The sequence below is a fragment of the Oncorhynchus masou genome, unplaced genomic scaffold (assembly GCF_036934945.1).
Source record: "Oncorhynchus masou masou isolate Uvic2021 unplaced genomic scaffold, UVic_Omas_1.1 unplaced_scaffold_1309, whole genome shotgun sequence".
NCBI lineage: Eukaryota > Metazoa > Chordata > Actinopteri > Salmoniformes > Salmonidae > Oncorhynchus > Oncorhynchus masou.
This window is the reverse complement of record NW_027002950.1, coordinates 70,348-93,587: the sequence shown is the minus strand read 5'-3', so window position 1 is coordinate 93,587 and position 23,240 is coordinate 70,348. Positions and strand designations below refer to the sequence as shown.

The 23,240-nt window shown below is 47.1% G+C and overlaps 3 protein-coding genes across 3 annotated transcripts in view; 1 reads left to right on the top strand and 2 right to left on the bottom strand.

Moving 5' to 3' along the window:
- Positions 1-1,985: 1,985 nt before the first annotated feature.
- Positions 1,986-5,452, top strand: LOC135530268 (lipopolysaccharide-induced tumor necrosis factor-alpha factor homolog). The gene is made up of 4 exons (XM_064958618.1): positions 1,986-2,046; positions 2,253-2,282; positions 3,397-3,529; positions 4,769-5,452. Exons 2-4 carry the CDS (start codon positions 2,258-2,260, stop codon positions 4,875-4,877), a joined length of 267 nt encoding a protein of 88 aa, XP_064814690.1. The 5' UTR covers positions 1,986-2,046; positions 2,253-2,257; the 3' UTR covers positions 4,878-5,452.
- Positions 5,453-8,284: 2,832 nt separating this feature from the next.
- On the bottom strand, positions 8,285-22,189 carry LOC135530269 (mesothelin-like protein). Its single transcript, XM_064958619.1, has 5 exons — positions 22,137-22,189; positions 15,160-15,293; positions 11,295-11,389; positions 8,999-9,242; positions 8,285-8,874 (listed from the first exon to the last, which is right to left on the bottom strand). The coding sequence occupies exons 2-5, from the start codon at positions 15,254-15,256 to the stop codon at positions 8,780-8,782; spliced, it is 531 nt and encodes a 176-aa protein (XP_064814691.1). The 5' UTR covers positions 15,257-15,293; positions 22,137-22,189; the 3' UTR covers positions 8,285-8,779.
- Positions 22,184-23,240, bottom strand: part of LOC135530271 (uncharacterized) — a gene marked incomplete at its 5' end in the record, with an annotated part of 70,923 nt that continues 69,866 nt past the window's right edge. The window contains 2 exons of the mRNA XM_064958622.1: positions 22,184-22,350; positions 22,441-22,602. Coding sequence (XP_064814694.1) covers positions 22,210-22,350; positions 22,441-22,602 — 303 coding nt within the window. The remainder of the gene's footprint in view (positions 22,351-22,440; positions 22,603-23,240) is intronic.

Below are 23,240 nucleotides of genomic sequence, written 5' to 3'. Positions count from 1 at the left end.
AGTAGATAACAGTACAGGCTGTTTGGTAGGAGACAGGGGACAGTAGATAACAGGACAGGCTGTTTGGTAGGAGACAGGGGACAGTAGATAACAGGACAGGCTGTTTGGTGGGAGACAGGGGACAGTAGATAACAGGACAGGCTGTTTGGTGGGAGACAGGGGACAGTAGATAACAGTACAGGCTGTTTGGTAGGAGACAGGGGACAGTAGATAACAGTACAGGCTGTTTGGTGGGAGACAGGACAGTAGATAACAGGACAGGCTGTTTGGTGGGAGACAGGGGACAGTAGATAACAGGACAGGCTGTTTGGTGGGAGACAGGGGACAGTAGATAACAGTACAGGCTGTTTGGTAGGAGACAGGGGACAGTAGATAACAGTACAGGCTGTTTGGTGGGAGACAGGACAGTAGATAACAGTACAGGCTGTTTGGTGGGAGACAGGGGACAGTAGATAACAGTACAGGCTGTTTGGTGGGAGACAGGACAGTAGATAACAGTACAGGCTGTTTGGTAGGAGACAGGGGACAGTAGATAACAGGACAGGCTGTTTGGTGGGAGACAGGGGACAGTAGATAACAGTACAGGCTGTTTGGTGGGAGACAGGGGACAGTAGATAACAGTACAGGCTGTTTGGTGGGAGACAGGACAGTAGATAACAGGACAGGCTGTTTGGTAGGAGACAGGGGACAGTAGATAACAGTACAGGCTGTTTGGTAGGAGACAGGGGACAGTAGATAACAGTACAGGCTGTTTGGTGGGAGACAGGGGACAGTAGATAACAGGACAGGCTTTTTGGTAGGAGACAGGACAGTAGATAACAGGACAGGCTGTTTGGTGGGAGACAGGGGACAGTAGATAACAGTACAGGCTGTTTGGTGGGAGACAGGACAGTAGATAACAGTACAGGCTGTTTGGTGGGAGACAGGGGACAGTAGATAACAGGACAGGCTGTTTGGTAGGAGACGGGACAGTAGATAACAGGACAGGCTGTTTGGTAGGAGACAGGACAGTAGATAACAGTACAGGCTGTTTGGTAGGAGACAGTGGACAGTAGATAACAGTACAGGCTGTTTGGTGGGAGACAGGGGACAGTAGATAACAGTACAGGCTGTTTGGTAGGAGACAGGGGACAGTAGATAACAGTACAGGCTGTTTGGTAGGAGACAGGGGGCAGTAGATAACAGGACAGGCTGTTTGGTGGGAGACAGGGGACAGTAGATAACAGTACAGGCTGTTTGGTGGGAGACAGGGGACAGTAGATAACAGGACAGGCTGTTTGGTGGGAGACAGGGGACAGTAGATAACAGTACAGGCTGTTTGGTGGGAGACAGGGGACAGTAGATAACAGTACAGGCTGTTTGGTAGGAGACAGGGGACAGTAGATAACAGGACAGGCTGTTTGGTGGGAGACAGGGGACAGTAGATAACAGTACAGGCTGTTTGGTGGGAGACAGGGGACAGTAGATAACAGGACAGGCTGTTTGGTAGGGGACAGGGGACAGTAGATAACAGGACAGGCTGTTTGGTGGGAGACAGGGGACAGTAGATAACAGTACAGGCTGTTTGGTGGGAGACAGGGGACAGTAGATAACAGGACAGGCTGTTTGGTGGGAGACAGGGGACAGTAGATAACAGGACAGGCTGTTTGGTGGGAGACAGGGGACAGTAGATAACAGTACAGGCTGTTTGGTAGGAGACAGGGGACAGTAGATAACAGTACAGGCTGTTTGGTGGGAGACAGGGGACAGTAGATAACAGTACAGGCTGTTTGGTGGGAGACAGGGGACAGTAGATAACAGGACAGGCTGTTTGGTGGGAGACAGGGGACAGTAGATAACAGGACAGGCTGTTTGGTGGGAGACAGGGGACAGTAGATAACAGTACAGGCTGTTGGGTAGGAGACAGGGGACAGTAGATAACAGTACAGGCTGTTGGGTGGATCCGGCTCCTGACTCCGTTCACCCTCCCGTGTTACTGAGGAGAAGAAAAGCACCAGACTCGTTGTGGACCAGCAGAGCAGTAAGACTCTCCCTTACAGCAGATCTGTAAGTACTTTAGAAGAGATTATGTGTCTGTTATTGGAAAAGCAATGATGAGAAATGGAAGTTTATCAAATAAATAAGACTGTTTTATTTGTAGTTTGAATGTTTGAATGTTTTCTCTATGGTTATCAGCATTTGTTGAGTGTTCCACTAGTGTGTTGTACGTCGTTCTGTGTTCTCTGTTGGTGATCAACTCTCTTTCCTCTCAGGGAGGATGGCCAGCGTCCAGGTGCCTGTTGGTATGTCCTACTGTACTTTGGGTTGAGTGAAACTCTTGTTAACTGTAAAGGAAGTCAAACAGCCGTGTGTTTTCAGTGGACAGATTAGTTGGAAGAAATTAAATAATGAATGGATGAATTTAATGGATGAATTGATAAATGAATGAAGCCATGCTGTGAGGTACTGTAGGAATGAATGAATGGATTTAATGGATGAATTGATAAATGAATGAAGCCATGCTGTGAGGTACTGTAGGAATGAATGAATGAATTTAATGGATGAATTGATAAATGAATGAAGCCATGCTGTGAGGTACTGTAGGAATGAATGAATGAATTTAATGGATGAATTGATAAATGAATGAAGCCATGCTGTGAAGTACTGTAGGAATGAATGAATGAATTTAATGGATGAATTGATAAATGAATGAAGCCATGCTGTGAGGTACTGTAGGAATGAATGAATGAATTTAATGGATGAATTGATAAATGAATGAAGCCATGCTGTGAGGTACTGTAGGAATGAATGAATGAATTTAATGGATGAATTGATAAATGAATGCAGCCATGCTGTGAGGTACTGTAGGAATGAATGAATGAATTTAATGGATGAATTGATAAACGAATGAAGCCATGCTGTGAGGTACTGTAGGAATGAATGAATGAATTTAATGGATGAAGCCATGCTGTGAGGTACTGTAGGAATGAATTAATTAATTTAATGGATGAAGCCATGCTGTGAGGTACTGTAGGAATGAATGAATGAATTTAATGGATGAAGCCATGCTGTGAGGTACTGTAGGAATGAATGAATGAATTTAATGGATGAATTGATAAATGAATGCAGCCATGCTGTGAGGTACTGTAGGAATGAATGAATGAATTTAATGGATGAAGCCATGCTGTGAGGTACTGTAGGAATGAATGAATGAATTTAATGGATGAATTGATAAATGAATGAAGCCATGCTGTGAGGTACTGTAGGAATGAATTAATTAATTTAATGGATGAATTGATAAATGAATGAAGCCATGCTGTGAGGTACTGTAGGAATGAATGAGTTAACACATTAATGCATCAGAGAATGAACTAATACTTTGTCTACTCCCCCCTCCCCCCCCTCCCCCTCCTCCAGTGGCCATCGGTGCGTTTGGGGACAGTCCTGTCCAGATGACCTGTCCTACCTGCCACCAGACCGTGGTCACTAAGGTTGACTTCTCCTCTGGCGTCCTCACCTACCTCTTCTGTGGGGGACTCTTCTTCTGTGGGTATGTACAAGAGAGTTTCAAAGCTCACTATATTAAATTACATATAATTTAATTAAAGTCCCATTTCATAAGGAATGTTACAAACTGGACTATATTTCGTAACTGACTTAGATGAGGTTGTGATTGGGTGTAAATTTGGCGTTGGCCGCCTCGTTGGCCGCCTCGTTGGCCGCCTCGTTGGCCGCCTCGTTGGCCGCCTCGTTGGCCGCCTCGTTGGCCGCCTCGTTGGCCGCCTCGTTGGCCGCCTCGTTGGCCGCCTCGTTGGCCGCCTCGTTGGCCGCCTCGTTGGCCGCCTCGTTGGCCGCCTCGTTGGCCGCCTCGTTGGCCGCCTCGTTGGCCGCCTCGTTGGCCGCCTCGTTGGCCGCCTCGTTGGCCGCCTCGTTGGCCGCCTCGTTGGCCGCCTCGTTGGCCGCGTAATTTCAGTGTGTTGGTCTTTTTTAACTGCCATTTCCTGGAAGTCAGACCCTTTTCCCACAAACCAAGCTAATTTCTCTGAGCTTCAGAGTCCTCTTCCTTCACCACATGTTGTGAGGTTGTGCTTCCATGTTTTCTCCAGACTTGCCCCAGAGGGAATTGTTGATATGTTGGTCAATTGTTTATTCTAGATAACATTTTCTTTGGAAAAATGCACCAAAAATGCATTTTTACAGATAGAAAGATTAAGTATTTATCCACAATTCCAGTGTTTAATTGCTATATTGTAATTACTTCGCCAGCATGGCCTATTCATTGCCTTAACTCCCTTATCTCACCTCATTTCCTCTCACTGTATATAAACTTTAAAAAAAATTCTACTGTATTATTGACTGTATGTTTGTTTATTCCATGTGTAACTCTGTGTTGCTGTATGTGTCGAACTGCTACGCTTTATCTTGGCCAGGTCACAGTTGTAAATGAGAACTTGTTCTCAACTAGCTGGTTAAATAAAGGTGAAATAAAATAAATTTAAAAAATCCACTCTGGACAAGTCGGGGCCTGGAGTGTTTTAACAAAATGAAACCAAAATATTTGTGCTGACTTCATTTAGGTTGAAATGCATTTGTGAAAATATACATATACTATATTTAATGAGATATTTGAATGCAATATTTTGGAATTTTTTTTTATACAAAATGTATTTAATTTGTGTTCTACATTTAACTGGTAAAAGATGATTGTGATTAAGAGAAATAAAATCCCTTTTAGGCCTTAAGATGCATCTCCATACAATGTTTGACCGTTGTTGTTTCTCCTCCTCAGGTTTGTTCTGGGTTGCTGTCTCATCCCGTTCTGTTTCGACAGGCTCAAAGACGCCAAGCACACGTGTCCCTCCTGCAAGACCATCCTGGGGGTTTATAAGCGCTTATAAGCGGCAGGAGACTCCCGTGTCTTTTGGGAAGCTAGCTACAACATTGTGTCTTGTCTTCTGAGACAAGTTGCTCTTCCAACACAGTCTGTTGTTTCTCTCAGCTTCCACCCAGTAGAACTGAACAGCAGGCTACCACGTGATTGAAAGACAAATTAGATTAACTCAATAGAACAATTTAACCGTCACAGAATGTTGTTATTGACAGTGTTCCGTCCCATCCTGCCCTCTCCCTTGCTATGCAGTTAACGGTTGCCTTGGCAATGGCAAAAAATGTACGACTTAACTTAGATTTAACTCAATAGAACAATTGAATTGTCATTGACAGTGTTCCATCCCGTCCTGTCCCTTGTTAGGCAGTTCACCGCTGCCTTGGCAACGGTAAAATATGTGTGCCATAGAAATAGACAACATAGAATGTGAGTGTTCATGGTTTGATGGTTGTTGTATGATCTGTAAGTTAAATTACTCTAATTGTCTCAGTGCAGCACCGTGAGTCTTTCTGATTCAGTACTGGTTTGTTAGGAATAAACGGAGCCCTGAGAAATACAATCATTTCACAACCGCTAAAATGTTTTGTTAATGTGTAGAAGAACTATTTTTTTTTTATTATCAGCTGTTAGTTCATAGGCTGTTTATTTCTTTATAAATAAAATGTAAAAAAATTGGAGGGGGGGATTGTGTAATAATATACATTTTTATTAATTAAATCATACATTCAACATCTGCTATTTAGTATCATCAAATGGCAGCATTGAGAAGACGGTCAACAGTTCGAGCTGACATGAACAAAAGCACAGTGACATTCTAATGACAATCATTCTGCACTAGAAGAATTGGTTGTCATGACATTGAACAGGGTTTTGGCTCGGTAGATACGTGTTGGAGACACTAACCCTGAGAAAAACAAATGGCTGTCCCAGAAAGACGACATCGCCAACACAAGACTTCTTTGTCATGTAATGAAATACCTTCATATTTTCACCCGAAGGCAAAGACAAAGGGCTCTATTCAATCCACATCGTTGAAGTTCAGCGTTCCAGCATCGTTTACATTGAAAGGCCATGTTCCCGTAGCGTAGACAGCATTCATGGTAAATGCTGCAGACCTCAGGAAATGATCTTTCAGCTATACAGACTGAATAGAGCCCTACAAATTCTTCTTTAAACAACGTTCCAGCCACCAAAACAGAAAATAGTTCATTCCAACAACATTCCAACCACTAAGACAGAACAGACTTCATTCCAACCACCAAGACAGAACAGACTTCATTCCAACCACCAAGACAGAACAGACTTCATTCCAACCACCAAGACAGAACAGACTTCATTCCAACCAAGACAGAACAGACTTCATTCCAACCACCAAGACAGAACAGACTTCATTCCAACCACTAAGACAGAACAGACTTCATTCCAACCAAGACAGAACAGACTTCATTCCAACCACTAAGACAGAACAGACTTCATTCCAACCAAGACAGAACAGACTTCATTCCAACCAAGACAGAACAGACTTCATTCCAATCAAGACAGAACAGACTTCATTCCAATCAAGACAGAACAGACTTCATTCCAATCAAGACAGAACAGACTTCATTCCAACCACCAAGACAGAACAGACTTCATTCCAACCACTAAGACAGAACAGACTTCATTCCAACCAAGACAGAACAGACTTCATTCCAACCACTAAGACAGAACAGACTTCATTCCAACCACCAAGACAGAACAGACTTCATTCCAACCACCAAGACAGAACAGACTTCATTCCAACCAAGACAGAACAGACTTCATTCCAACCAAGACAGAACAGACTTCATTCCAACCACTAAGACAGAACAGACTTCATTCCAACCACCAAGACAGAACAGACTTCATTCCAACCACCAAGACAGAACAGACTTCATTCCAACCAAGACAGAACAGACTTCATTCCAACCACCAAGACAGAACAGACTTCATTCCAACCACTAAGACAGAACAGACTTCATTCCAACCACTAAGACAGAACAGACTTCATTCCAACCACTAAGACAGAACAGACTTCATTCCAACCACTAAGACAGAACAGACTTCATTCCAACCACCAAGACAGAACAGACTTCATTCCAACCACCAAGACAGAACAGACTTCATTCCAACCAAGACAGAACAGACTTCATTCCAACCAAGACAGAACAGACTTCATTCCAACCAAGACAGAACAGACTTCATTCCAACCACCAAGACAGAACAGACTTCATTCCAACCACTAAGACAGAACAGACTTCATTCCAACCACTAAGACAGAACAGACTTCATTCCAACCACTAAGACAGAACAGACTTCATTCCAACCACTAAGACAGAACAGACTTCATTCCAACCACTAAGACAGAACAGACTTCATTCCAACCACCAAGACAGAACAGACTTCATTCCAACCACCAAGACAGAACAGACTTCATTCCAACCAAGACAGAACAGACTTCATTCCAACCACTAAGACAGAACAGACTTCATTCCAACCACTAAGACAGAACAGACTTCATTCCAACCAAGACAGAACAGACTTCATTCCAACCACTAAGACAGAACAGACTTCATTCCAACCACTAAGACAGAACAGACTTCATTCCAACCACTAAGACAGAACAGACTTCATTCCAACCAAGACAGAACAGACTTCATTCCAACCACCAAGACAGAACAGACTTCATTCCAACCACCAAGACAGAACAGACTTCATTCCAACCAAGACAGAACAGACTTCATTCCAACCACCAAGACAGAACAGACTTCATTCCAACCACTAAGACAGAACAGACTTCATTCCAACCACCAAGACAGAACAGACTTCATTCCAACCAAGACAGAACAGACTTCATTCCAACCACTAAGACAGAACAGACTTCATTCCAACCACTAAGACAGAACAGACTTCATTCCAACCACTAAGACAGAACAGACTTCATTCCAACCAAGACAGAACAGACTTCATTCCAACCACCAAGACAGAACAGACTTCATTCCAACCACTAAGACAGAACAGACTTCATTCCAACCACTAAGACAGAACAGACTTCATTCCAACCACCAAGACAGAACAGACTTCATTCCAACCACCAAGACAGAACAGACTTCATTCCAACCACCAAGACAGAACAGACTTCATTCCAACCACTAAGACAGAACAGACTTCATTCCAACCAAGACAGAACAGACTTCATTCCAACCACCAAGACAGAACAGACTTCATTCCAACCAAGACAGAACAGACTTCATTCCAACCACCAAGACAGAACAGACTTCATTCCAACCACCAAGACAGAACAGACTTCATTCCAACCACCAAGACAGAACAGACTTCATTCCAACCACTAAGACAGAACAGACTTCATTCCAACCACCAAGACAGAACAGACTTCATTCCAACCAAGACAGAACAGACTTCATTCCAACCACTAAGACAGAACAGACTTCATTCCAACCACTAAGACAGAACAGACTTCATTCCAACCACCAAGACAGAACAGACTTCATTCCAACCACTAAGACAGAACAGACTTCATTCCAACCAAGACAGAACAGACTTCATTCCAACCACTAAGACAGAACAGACCTCATTCCAACAACATACAAAGTGACACTTAAATAAAACGGTGTGCAGAACTTGTCAGAACAGAAACATTGACGTGACTAAAGTGCTAGATTGTTTTTATAGTCTTTTGATAGGTCCAGTATATCCTTGTATTCAGTGATATTTACAATATCTAAGGCACTGCCTGACTCTAAATGTATACATTTTTGTTTCCTGTTTGAGAACTTCACATGATGTTTTTCCCTGTCTGAGCCGAATGCGACTTGATGCTATGGAGTCAGTTAACTCTCTCACTCCGAAATATAAAATCTCTGAAATCAGTGTTTAAATCAGTGTAGAATGGTACAGGACAGCGACGGCCAGAGTGGTGAGGAGAAGGTGGAGGCCGAACGTTGGTCTGTTGATCGCTCCGCCGCTCGCTACACAGAAACAAAACATGCATTATAACTTCACTGAAGCTCAAATCATAATTCTCTCTCTCGGAGCTCACAGAGAAATGAAAGTGAATCGGCTGATCTTTCACAGATAAAAAGGAACATTTACGTTTTCCTGTAGTAGTAGTAGCAGCAGTTCCTCCAGTTACCCCTGCACTGGTAGGAAGTATGATGGTTCCCACGCCAACCGTGATGGGGTCAGCCTTGCCTCCCTTCAGACCCAGCCCCAGATAGTCCAGGTCGGCCTGGAAACGGGTGCTGATCCAGGTCCGGACCGCGCTCTGGTTCTCATAGCTTTTCAGCTCTGGCAGGTTAGAACCCAGCAGACCTTTGACCTGGCTCACACCCAGAGTCTGAGGGTGGAGGGGTTAGGGGGATAACGACAGACAGAAGGTGGAGGGGTTAGGGGGATAACGACAGACAGTCTGAAGGTGGAGGGGTTAGGGGGATAACGACAGACAGTTTGAAGGTGGAGGGGTTAGGGAGATAACGACAGACAGTCTGAAGGTGGAGGGGTTAGGGGGATAACGACAGACAGTCTGAAGGTGGAGGGGTTAGGGGGATAACGACAGACAGACTGAAGGTGGAGAGGTTAGGGGGATAACGACAGACAGTCTGAAGGTGGAGGGGTTAGGGGGATAACGACAGACAGTCTGAAGGTGGAGGGGTTAGGGGGATAACGACAGACTGAAGGTGGAGGAGTTAGGGGGATAACGACAGACAGTCTGAAGGTGGAGGGGTTAGGGAGATAACGACAGACAGTCTGAAGGTGGAGGGGTTAGGGGGATAACGACAGACTGAAGGTGGAGGGGTTAGGGGGATAACGACAGACAGTCTGAAGGTGGAGGGGTTAGGGGGATAACGACAGACAGTCTGAAGGTGGAGGGGTTAGGGGGATAACGACAGACAGTCTGAAGGTGGAGGGGTTAGGGGGATAACGACAGACTGAAGGTGGAGGGGTTAGGGGATAACGACAGACAGTCTGAAGGTGGAGGGGTTAGGGGGATAACGACAGACAGTCTGAAGGTGGAGGGGTTAGGGGGATAACGACAGACAGTCTGAAGGTGGAGGGGTTAGGGGGATAACGACAGACAGAAGGTGGAGGGGTTAGGGGGATAACGACAGACAGTCTGAAGGTGAAGGGGTTAGGGGGATAATGACAGACAGTCTGAAGGTGGAGGGGTTAGGGGGATAACGACAGACAGTCTGAAGGTGGAGGGGTTAGGGGGATAACGACAGACAGTCTGAAGGTGGAGGGGTTAGGGGGATAACGACAGACAGTCTGAAGGTGGAGAGGTTAGGGGGATAACGACAGACAGTCTGAAGGTGGAGGGGTTAGGGGGATAACGACAGACAGTGTGGAGGGGTTAGGGGGATAACGACAGACAGTCTGAAGGTGGAGAGGTTAGGGGGATAACGACAGACAGTCTGAAGGTGGAGGGGTTAGGGGGATAACGACAGACAGTCTGAAGGTGGAGGGGTTAGGGGGATAACGACAGACAGTCTGAAGGTGGAGGGGTTAGGGGGATAACGACAGACAGTCAGAAGGTGGAGGGGTTAGGGGGATAACGACAGACAGTCTGAAGGTGGAGGGGTTAGGGGATAACGACAGACTGAAGGTGGAGGGGTTAGGGGGATAACGACAGACAGTCTGAAGGTGGAGGGGTTAGGGGGATAACGACAGACTGAAGGTGGAGGGGTTAGGGGGATAACGACAGACAGACAGAAGGTGGAGGGGTTAGGGGGATAACGACAGACTGAAGGTGGAGGGGTTAGGGGGATAACGACAGACAGACAGAAGGTGGAGGGGTTAGGGGGATAACGACAGACAGTCTGAAGGTGGAGGGGTTCGGGGGATAACGACAGACAGACATGTATGTATGTGTAGGTAGGTAGGTAGTATAACCACCTGTATAACAGTAGGTAGGTAGGTAGGTAGGTAGGTAGGTAGTATAACCACCTGTATAACAGTAGGTAGGTAGGTAGGTAGGTAGGTAGGTAGGTAGGTAGTATAACCACCTGTATAACAGTAGGTAGGTAGGTAGGTAGAAAGTATAACCACCTGTATAACGGTAGGTAGGTAGGTAGGTAGGTAGGTAGGTAGGTAGGTAGGTAGGATACACACCTGTATAACAGTAGGTAGGTAGGTAGGTAGTTAGTATAACCACCTGTATAACAGTAGGTAGGTAGGTAGGTAGATAGGATACACACCTGTATAACAGTAGGTAGGTAGGTAGTATAACCACCTGTATAACAGTAGGTAGGTAGGATACACACCTGTATAACAGTAGGTAGGTAGGATAACCACCTGTATAACAGTAGGTAGGTAGTATACACACCTGTATAACAGTAGGTAGGTAGGTAGTATAACCACCTGTATAACAGTAGGTAGGTAGGATACACACCTGTATAACTGCAGGGTCCAGGCTGATGAAAGTGTCCATGTCCATACTGATGTCAGAGGTGGACAGACGCTGGATGTAGGCGGAGTCAGCACCACCTAGTGGACAGACAGAGAGTAGGCTGAGTCAGCACCACCTAGTGGACAGACGCTGGATGTAGGCGGAGTCAGCACCACCTAGTGGACAGACAGAGAGTAGGCTGAGTCAGCACCCCCTAGTGGACAGACAGAGAGTAGACTGAGTCAGCACCACCTAGTGGACAGACAGAGTAGACTGAGTCAGCACCCCCTAGTGGACAGACAGAGAGTAGACTGAGTCAGCACCACCTAGTGGACAGACAGAGAGTAGGCTGAGTCAGCACCCCCTAGTGGACAGACAGAGAGTAGACTGAGTCAGCACCACCTAGTGGACAGACAGAGAGTAGACTGAGTCAGCACCCCCTAGTGGACAGACAGAGAGTAGACTGAGTCAGCACCACCTAGTGGACAGACAGAGTAGGCTGAGTCAGCACCCCCTAGTGGACAGACAGAGAGTAGGCTGAGTCAGCACCCCCTAGTGGACAGACAGAGAGTAGACTGAGTCAGCACCACCTAGTGGACAGACAGAGTAGACTGAGTCAGCACCCCCTAGTGGACAGACAGAGAGTAGACTGAGTCAGCACCACCTAGTGGACAGACAGAGTAGGCTGAGTCAGCACCCCCTAGTGGACAGACAGAGAGTAGGCGGAGTCAGCACCACCTAGTGGACAGACAGAGAGTAGACTGAGTCAGCACCACCTAGTGGTCAGACAGAGAGTAGGCTGAGTCAGCACCCCCTAGTGGACAGACAGAGAGTAGGCTGAGTCAGCACCCCCTAGTGGTCAGACAGAGTAGACTGAGTCAGCACCCCCTAGTGGACAGACAGAGTAGGCTGAGTCAGCACCCCCTAGTGGACAGACAGAGAGTAGGCTGAGTCAGCACCCCCTAGTGGACAGACAGAGAGTAGACTGAGTCAGCACCCCCTAGTGGACAGACAGAGAGTAGACTGAGTCAGCACCCCCTAGTGGACAGACAGAGAGTAGACTGAGTCAGCACCACCTAGTGGACAGACAGAGTAGGCTGAGTCAGCACCCCCTAGTGGACAGACAGAGAGTAGACTGAGTCAGCACCACCTAGTGGACAGACAGAGAGTAGACTGAGTCAGCACCCCTAGTGGACAGACAGAGAGTAGACTGAGTCAGCACCACCTAGTGGACAGACAGAGTAGGCTGAGTCAGCACCCCCTAGTGGACAGACAGAGAGTAGGCTGAGTCAGCACCCCCTAGTGGACAGACAGAGAGTAGACTGAGTCAGCACCACCTAGTGGACAGACAGAGTAGACTGAGTCAGCACCCCCTAGTGGACAGACAGAGAGTAGACTGAGTCAGCACCACCTAGTGGACAGACAGAGTAGGCTGAGTCAGCACCCCCTAGTGGACAGACAGAGAGTAGACTGAGTCAGCACCACCTAGTGGACAGACAGAGAGTAGACTGAGTCAGCACCCCCTAGTGGACAGACAGAGAGTAGACTGAGTCAGCACCACCTAGTGGACAGACAGAGTAGGCTGAGTCAGCACCCCCTAGTGGACAGAGAGAGTAGGCTGAGTCAGCACCCCCTAGTGGACAGACAGAGAGTAGACTGAGTCAGCACCACCTAGTGGACAGACAGAGTAGACTGAGTCAGCACCCCCTAGTGGACAGACAGAGAGTAGACTGAGTCAGCACCACCTAGTGGACAGACAGAGTAGGCTGAGTCAGCACCCCCTAGTGGACAGACAGAGAGTAGACTGAGTCAGCACCCCCTAGTGGACAGACAGAGAGTAGGCGGAGTCAGCACCACCTAGTGGACAGACAGAGAGTAGACTGAGTCAGCACCACCTAGTGGTCAGACAGAGAGTAGGCTGAGTCAGCACCCCCTAGTGGACAGTCAGAGAGTAGGCTGAGTCAGCACCCCCTAGTGGTCAGACAGAGTAGACTGAGTCAGCACCCCCTAGTGGACAGACAGAGTAGGCTGAGTCAGCACCCCCTAGTGGACAGACAGAGAGTAGGCTGAGTCAGCACCCCCTAGTGGACAGACAGAGAGTAGGCTGAGTCAGCACCCCCTAGTGGACAGACAGAGAGTAGACTGAGTCAGCACCACCTAGTGGACAGACAGAGAGTAGACTGAGTCAGCACCCCCTAGTGGTCAGACAGAGAGTAGGCTGAGTCAGCACCCCCTAGTGGACAGACAGAGTAGACTCGTATCTAAACTTCTGACTTCAACTGTATGTATATTATGTATGTAGGTATGTATGGCTGTTAGCTGGTAGGAGGTACCTATGTATGGCTGTGATAGCTGGTAGGAGGTACCTATGTATGGCTGTGTTAGCTGGTAGGAGGTACCTATGTATGGCTGTGTTAGCGGGTATGAGGTACCTATGTATGGCTGTTAGCGGGTATGAGGTACCTATGTATGGCTGTTAGCTGGTAGGAGGTACCTATGTATGGCTGTGATAGCTGGTAGGAGGTACCTATGTATGGCTGTGTTAGCTGGTAGGAGGTACCTATGTATGGCTGTGTTAGCGGGTATGAGGTACCTATGTATGGCTGTTAGCGGGTATGAGGTACCTATGTATGGCTGTGTTAGCTGGTAGGAGGTATCTATGTATGGCTGTGTTAGCTGGTAGGAGGTACCTATGTATGGCTGTGTTAGCTGGTAGGAGGTATCTATGCATGGCTGTGTTAGCAGGTCGGAGGTACCTATGTATGGCTGTGTTAGCTGGTAGGAGGTACCTATGTATGGCTGTGTTAGCGGGTATGAGGTACCTATGTATGGCTGTTAGCGGGTATGAGGTACCTATGTATGGCTGTGTTAGCTGGTAGGAGGTACCTATGTATGGCTGTGTTAGCTGGTAGGAGGTACTTATGTATGGCTGTGTTAGCTGGTAGGAGGTACCTATGTATGGCTGTGTTAGCTGGTAGGAGGTACCTATGTATGGCTGTGTTAGCTGGTAGGAGGTACCTATGTATGGCTGTGTTAGCTGGTAGGAGGTACTTATGTATGGCTGTGTTAGCTGGTAGGAGGTACCTATGTATGGCTGTGTTAGCTGGTAGGAGGTACCTATGTATGGCTGTGTTAGCTGGTAGGAGGTACCTATGTATGGCTGTGTGAGCTGGTAGGAGGTACCTATGTATGGCTGTGTTAGCTGGTAGGAGGTACCTATGTATGGCTGTTAGCTGGTAGGAGGTACCTATGTATGGCTGTGTTAGCTGGTAGGAGGTACCTATGTATGGCTGTTAGCTGGTAGGAGGTACCTATGTATGGCTGTGTTAGCGGGTATGAGGTACCTATGTATGGCTGTGTTAACTGGTAGGAGGTACCTATGTATGGCTGTTAGCTGGTAGGAGGTACCTATGTATGGCTGTGTTAGCTGGTAGGAGGTACCTATGTATGGCTGTGATAGCTGGTAGGAGGTACCTATGTATGGCTGTTAGCTGGTAGGAGGTACCTATGTATGGCTGTGTTAGCTGGTAGGAGGTACCTATGTATGGCTGTGTTAGCTGGTAGGAGGTATCTATGTATGGCTGTGTTAGCTGGTAGGAGGTACCTATGTATGGCTGTGTTAGCTGGTAGGAGGTATCTATGTATGGCTGTGTTAGCTGGTAGGAGGTATCTATGTATGGCTGTGTTAGCTGGTAGGAGGTACCTATGTATGGCTGTGTTAGCTGGTAGGAGGTACCTATGTATGGCTGTGTTAGCTGGTAGGAGGTATCTATGTATGGCTGTGTTAGCTGGTAGGAGGTACCTATGTATGGCTGTGTTAGCTGGTAGGAGGTACCTATGTATGGCTGTGTTAGCTGGTAGGAGGTACCTATGTATGGCTGTGTTAGCTGGTAGGAGGTAGCAGAGACAGTACTACGGCTCTGGAAGGCCCCTTCAGCGATGATGAACAGCGCTCTCTTCTTCATTATGTTGCAGTTGGTCACCGTCAGGGCATTGGCCTTACTGCAAAACGATTAAACAGAAAACACACCCGTCTTATTGTCGTACATCACACGTCAACACACCCGTCTTATTGTCGTACATCACACGTCAACACACCCGTCTTATTGTCGTACATCACACGTCAACACACCCGTCTTATTGTCGGACATCACACGTCAACACACCCGTCTTATTGTCGTACATCACACGTCAACACACCCGTCTTATTGTCGTACATCACACGTCAACACACCCGTCTTATTGTCGTACATCACACGTCAACACACCCGTCTTATTGTCGGACATCACACGTCAACACACCCGTCTTATTGTCGTACATCACACGTCAACACACCCGTCTTATTGTCGTACATCACACGTCAACACACCCGTCTTATTGTCGTACATCACACGTCAACACACCCGTCTTATTGTCGTACATCACACGTCAACACACCCGTCTTATTGTCGTACATCACACGTCAACACACCCGTCTTATTGTCGTACATCACACGTCGACACACCCGTCTTATTGTCGTACATCACACGTCAACACACCCGTCTTATTGTCTGACATCACACGTCAACACACCCGTCTTATTGTCGTACATCAAACGTCAACACACCCGTCTTATTGTCGTACATCACACGTCAACACACCCGTCTTATTGTCGTACATCACACGTCAACACAAAGTCCAGACCTGAATCCAATCGAGAATCTGTGGAAAGAACTGAAAACTGCTGTTCACAAATGCTCTCAATCCAACCTCACTGAGCTCGCGCTGTTTTGCAAGGAGGAAAGGGTTTTTTCCCTTCAGTCTCTCGATGTGCAAAACTGATAGAGACATACCCCAAGCGACTTACAGCTGTAATCGCAGCAAAAGTTGGCGCTACAAAGTATTAACTTAAAGGGGCTGAATAATTTGGCACGCCCAATTTTTCAGTTTTTGATTTGTTAAAAAAGTTTGAAATATCCAATAAATGTCGTTCCACTTCATGATTGTGTCCCACTTGTTGTTGATTCTTCACAAAAAAATACAGTTTTATATCTTTATGTTTGAAGCCTGAAATGTGGCAAAAGGTCGCAAAGTTCAAGGGGGCCGAATACTTTCGCAAGGCACTGTAACAGTCTTATTGTTCCTCATACTGGAGATCAGGAGAAGACAGGTCAACATGTTCCTCATGCTGGAGAAGACACAGGTCAACATGTTCCTCATGCTGGAGAAGACACAGGTCAACATGTTCCTCATGCTGGAGAAGACACAGGTCAACATGTTCCTCATGCTGGAGAAGACACAGGTCAACATGTTCCTCATGCTGGAGAAGACACAGGTCAACATGTTCCTCATGCTGGAGAAGACACAGGTCAACATGTTCCTCATGCTGGAGAAGACACAGGTCAACATGTTCCTCATGCTGGAGAAGACGCAGGTCAACATGTTCCTCATACTGGAGAAGACACAGGTCAACATGTTCCTCATGCTGGAGAAGACACAGGTCAACATGTTCCTCATGCTGGAGAAGACACAGGTCAACATGTTCCTCATGCTGGAGAAGACGCAGGTCAACATGTTCCTCATGCTGGAGAAGACACAGGTCAACATGTTCCTCATGCTGGAGAAGACAGGTCAGGTCAACATGTTCCTCATGCTGGAGAAGACACAGGTCAACATGTTCCTCATGCTGGAGAAGACACAGGTCAACATGTTCCTCATGCTGGAGAAGACACAGGTCAACATGTTCCTCATGCTGGAGAAGACACAGGTCAACATGTTCCTCATGCTGGAGAAGACACAGGTCAACATGTTCCTCATGCTGGAGAAGACACAGGTCAACATGTTCCTCATGCTGGAGAAGACACAGGTCAACATGTTCCTCATGCTGGAGAAGACACAGGTCAACATGTTCCTCATGCTGGAGAAGACACAGGTCAACATGTTCCTCATGCTGGAGAAGACACAGGTCAACATGTTCCTCATGCTGGAGAAGACACAGGTCAACATGTTCCTCATGCTGGAGAAGACACAGGTCAACATGTTCCTCATGCTGGAGAAGACACAGGTCAACATGTTCCTCATGCTGGAGAAGACACAGGTCAACATGTTCCTCATGCTGGAGAAGACACAGGTCAACATGTTCCTCATGCTGGAGAAGACACAGGTCAACATGTTCCTCATGCTGGAGAAGACACAGGTCAACATGTTCCTCATGCTGGAGAAGACACAGGTCAACATGTTCCTCATGCTGGAGAAGACACAGGTCAACATGTTCCTCATGCTGGAGAAGACACAGGTCAACATGTTCCTCATGCTGGAGAAGACACAGGTCAACATGTTCCTCATGCTGGAGAAGACACAGGTCAACATGTTCCTCATGCTGGAGAAGACACAGGTCAACATGTTCCTCATGCTGGAGAAGACACAGGTCAACATGTTCCTCATGCTGGAGAAGACACAGGTCAACATGTTCCTCATGCTGGAGAAGACACAGGTCAACATGTTCCTCATGCTGGAGAAGACACAGGTCAACATGTTCCTCATGCTGGAGAAGACACAGGTCAACATGTTCCTCATGCTGGAGAAGACACAGGTCAACATGTTCCTCATGCTGGAGAAGACACAGGTCAACATGTTCCTCATGCTGGAGAAGACACAGGTCAACATGTTCCTCATGCTGGAGAAGACACAGGTCAACATGTTCCTCATGCTGGAGAAGACACAGGTCAACATGTTCCTCATGCTGGAGAAGACACAGGTCAACATGTTCCTCATGCTGGAGAAGACACAGGTCAACATGTTCCTCATGCTGGAGAAGACACAGGTCAACATGTTCCTCATGCTGGAGAAGACACAGGTCAACATGTTCCTCATGCTGGAGAAGACACAGGTCAACATGTTCCTCATGCTGGAGAAGACACAGGTCAACATGTTCCTCATGCTGGAGAAGACACAGGTCAACATGTTCCTCATGCTGGAGAAGACACAGGTCAACATGTTCCTCATGCTGGAGAAGACACAGGTCAACATGTTCCTCATGCTGGAGAAGACACAGGTCAACATGTTCCTCATGCTGGAGAAGACACAGGTCAACATGTTCCTCATGCTGGAGAAGACACAGGTCAACATGTTCCTCATGCTGGAGAAGACACAGGTCAACATGTTCCTCATGCTGGAGAAGACACAGGTCAACATGTTCCTCATGCTGGAGAAGACACAGGTCAACATGTTCCTCATGCTGGAGAAGACACAGGTCAACATGTTCCTCATGCTGGAGAAGACACAGGTCAACATGTTCCTCATGCTGGAGAAGACACAGGTCAACATGTTCCTCATGCTGGAGAAGACAACATGTTCCTCATGCTGGAGAAGACAACATGTTCCTCATGCTGGAGAAGACACAGGTCAACATGTTCCTCATGCTGGAGAAGACACAGGTCAACATGTTCCTCATGCTGGAGAAGACACAGGTCAACATGTTCCTCATGCTGGAGAAGACACAGGTCAACATGTTCCTCATGCTGGAGAAGACACAGGTCAACATGTTCCTCATGCTGGAGAAGACACAGGTCAACATGTTCCTCATGCTGGAGAAGACACAGGTCAACATGTTCCTCATGCTGGAGAAGACACAGGTCAACATGTTCCTCATGCTGGAGAAGACACAGGTCAACATGTTCCTCATGCTGGAGAAGACACAGGTCAACATGTTCCTCATGCTGGAGAAGACACAGGTCAACATGTTCCTCATGCTGGAGAAGACACAGGTCAACATGTTCCTCATGCTGGAGAAGACACAGGTCAACATGTTCCTCATGCTGGAGAAGACACAGGTCAACATGTTCCTCATGCTGGAGAAGACACAGGTCAACATGTTCCTCATGCTGGAGAAGACACAGGTCAACATGTTCCTCATGCTGGAGAAGACACAGGTCAACATGTTCCTCATGCTGGAGAAGAAGACACAGGTCAACATGTTCCTCATGCTGGAGAAGACACAGGTCAACATGTTCCTCATGCTGGAGAAGACACAGGTCAACATGTTCCTCATGCTGGAGAAGACACAGGTCAACATGTTCCTCATGCTGGAGAAGACACAGGTCAACATGTTCCTCATGCTGGAGAAGACACAGGTCAACATGTTCCTCATGCTGGAGAAGACACAGGTCAACATGTTCCTCATGCTGGAGAAGACACAGGTCAACATGTTCCTCATACTGGAGAAGACACAGGTCAACATGTTCCTCATGCTGGAGAAGACACAGGTCAACATGTTCCTCATGCTGGAGAAGACACAGGTCAACATGTTCCTCATACTGGAGAAGACACAGGTCAACATGTTCCTCATGCTGGAGAAGACACAGGTCAACATGTTCCTCATGCTGGAGAAGACACAGGTCAACATGTTCCTCATGCTGGAGAAGACACAGGTCAACATGTTCCTCATACAGGAGAAGACACAGGTCAACATGTTCCTCATGCTGGAGAAGACACAGGTCAACATGTTCCTCATGCTGGAGAAGACACAGGTCAACATGTTCCTCATGCTGGAGAAGACACAGGTCAACATGTTCCTCATGCTGGAGAAGACACAGGTCAACATGTTCCTCATACAGGAGAAGACACAGGTCAACATGTTCCTCATGCTGGAGAAGACACAGGTCAACATGTTCCTCATGCTGGAGAAGACACAGGTCAACATGTTCCTCATGCTGGAGAAGACACAGGTCAACATGTTCCTCATGCTGGAGAAGACACAGGTCAACATGTTCCTCATGCTGGAGAAGACACAGGTCAACATGTTCCTCATGCTGGAGAAGACACAGGTCAACATGTTCCTCATGCTGGAGAAGACGCAGGTCAACATGTTCCTCATACTGGAGAAGACACAGGTCAACATGTTCCTCATGCTGGAGAAGACACAGGTCAACATGTTCCTCATGCTGGAGAAGACACAGGTCAACATGTTCCTCATGCTGGAGAAGACGCAGGTCAACATGTTCCTCATACTGGAGAAGACACAGGTCAACATGTTCCTCATGCTGGAGAAGACACAGGTCAACATGTTCCTCATGCTGGAGAAGACACAGGTCAACATGTTCCTCATGCTGGAGAAGACGCAGGTCAACATGTTCCTCATGCTGGAGAAGACACAGGTCAACATGTTCCTCATGCTGGAGAAGACGCAGGTCAACATGTTCCTCATGCTGGAGAAGACACAGGTCAACATGTTCCTCATGCTGGAGAAGACACAGGTCAACATGTTCCTCATGCTGGAGAAGACACAGGTCAACACACTACAGGTAAGTGGGCAGACCAGTAGAAACAGAGGAAGGTTGAATAAAAGCACGTCAATTCACCTCAAGCCATCTCCTAAAACAGCCCAGACTGTAACAGCCTGTCACATTTGAGTAAAGAATCAAACCACAAAAAGAGGTCCATTAGTTACCCATTTGAAAAATTCCAACAAGTGCGCCATTGAAACCAAACTGAAACCAGTGGCTCCTCCTATCAAAAGGCTTTAAAAATGATCCAATAGAGAACTGAAATGCAGCTGTCATCTCCCTCCCCTTTGACTGTTCTAAAAAAAAAAGCCTCTGTGGTGTTTCCACGGTAACGGGGAGGAGCCTCTGTGGTGTACCCACGGTAATGGGGGGAGGTTTAGGAGCCTCTGTGGTGTTTCCACGGTAACGGGGGGAGGGAGGAGCCTCTGTGGTGTTTCCACGGTAACGGGGGGAGGGGAGGAGCCTCTGTCTCTTCCGTTTGGCTCTCCTCTCTGTAGTCATGGCCTTCAGGATGCTGGCAAGCTAGTGTTAGCATAGCGGCTAAGTGTTACATGTTTTCCTATGAAAAATGTTGGCCCTGTTACCCACATCTTAGTAATAAGGGTAACAGTTATTACTATTACATTACTGTGTAATGGTCTACAGGAGGCTGGTGACTAGTGAACACAGGTTGGGTCCTCCTCTCGGTCTTACCTCAGGCTACTCTGTGTAATGGTCTACAGGAGGCTGGTGACTAGTGAACACAGGTTGGGTCCTCCTCTCGGTCTTACCTCAGGCTACTCTGTGTTATAGGCTACAGGAGGCTGGTGTCTAGTGAACACAGGTTGGGTCCTCCTCTCGGTCTTACCTCAGGCTACTCTGTGTGATGGTCTACAGGAGGCTGGTGTCTAGTGAACACAGGTTGGGTCCTCCTCTCGGTCTTACCTCAGGCTACTCTGTGTAATGGTCTACAGGAGGCTGGTGTCTAGTGAACACAGGTTGGGTCCTCCTCTCGGTCTTACCTCAGGCTACTCTGTGTAATGGTCTTCAGGAGGCTGATGTCTAGTGAACACAGGTTGGGTCCTCCTCTCGGTCTTACCTCAGGCTACTCTGTGTAATGGTCTTCAGGAGGCTGATGTCTAGTGAACACAGGTTGGGTCCTCCTCTCGGTCTTACCTCAGGCTACTCTGTGTAATGGTCTACAGGAGGCTGATGTCTAGTGAACACAGGTTGGGTCCTCCTCTCGGTCTTACCTCAGGCTACTCTGTGTAATGGTCTTCAGGAGGCTGATGTCTAGTGAACACAGGTTGGGTCCTCCTCTCGGTCTTACCTCAGGCTACTCTGTGTAATGGTCTACAGGAGGCTGGTGTCTAGTGAACACAGGTTGGGTCCTCCTCTCGGTCTTACCTCAGGCTACTCTGTGTAATGGTCTTCAGGAGGCTGATGTCTAGTGAACACAGGTTGGGTCCTCCTCTCGGTCTTACCTCAGGCTACTCTGTGTAATGGTCTACAGGAGGCTGGTGTCTAGTGAACACAGGTTGGGTCCTCCGATGGAGGCTGGTGTCTAGTGAACACAGGTTGGGTCCTCCTCTCGGTCTTACCTCAGGCTACTCTGTGTAATGGTCTTCAGGAGGCTGGTGTCTAGTGAACACAGGTTGGGTCCTCCTCTCGGTCTTACCTCAGGCTACTCTGTGTAATGGTCTTCAGGAGGCTGATGTCTAGTGAACACAGGTTGGGTCCTCCGATGGAGTTGAGCTCTGCACTGCCCAGAGTATTTTCTGAGTTCCTCAGGTACTTACTGATGATGGCCTGCGCCTATCGGGGGGACATGAATAGATTGGTCAATGGCCGACTGATTGATTGGTTAATCACTTGACAGACAGACAGACAAATATATCTGGTTACCATGGCAGCATCCCAGTTTCCATTGGAGGAGTCCATCAGAGCTGACAGTGTGTCGATCTTGGTGATGTTCCACATGGTGATGTCAGCGTTAGTGGCAACGCGCGAAGCCGGCCCAAGAACCTGCACCTTCGCTTCTGGGATGGTGGAGTATGCGGAGTAGGCCTGACGGGCGGGACACAGGAAACAGGAAGTACAGTCACATAATCTAACAGGAGGATAATAAAGCGTCATAACACCCATGTCATACTATCTGTACATTCAGACCTGAAGATAATGTATTTATATCAGGTCAGATGTAACGATAATGTATGTACATCAGGTCAGATGTAATGATAATGTATGTACATCAGGTCAGATGTAACGATAATGTATGTACATCAGGTCAGATGTAACGATAATGTATGTACATCAGGTCAGATGTAATGATAATGTATGTACATCAGGTCAGATGTAATGGTAATGTATGTACATCAGGTCAGATGTAATGGTAATGTATTTATATCAGGTCAGATGTAATGATAATGTATGTACATCATGTCAGATGTAATGATAATGTATGTACATCATGTCAGATGTAATGATAATGTATGTACAGCAGGTCAGATGTAATGATAATGTATTTATATCAGGTCAGATGTAACGATAATGTATGTACATCAGGTCAGATGTAATGATAATGTATTCATATCAGGTCAGATGTAATGATAATGTATTCAAATCAGGTCATATGTAATGATAATGGATTTATATCTGGTCAGATGTAATGATAATGTATTCATATCAGGTCCGATGTAATGGTA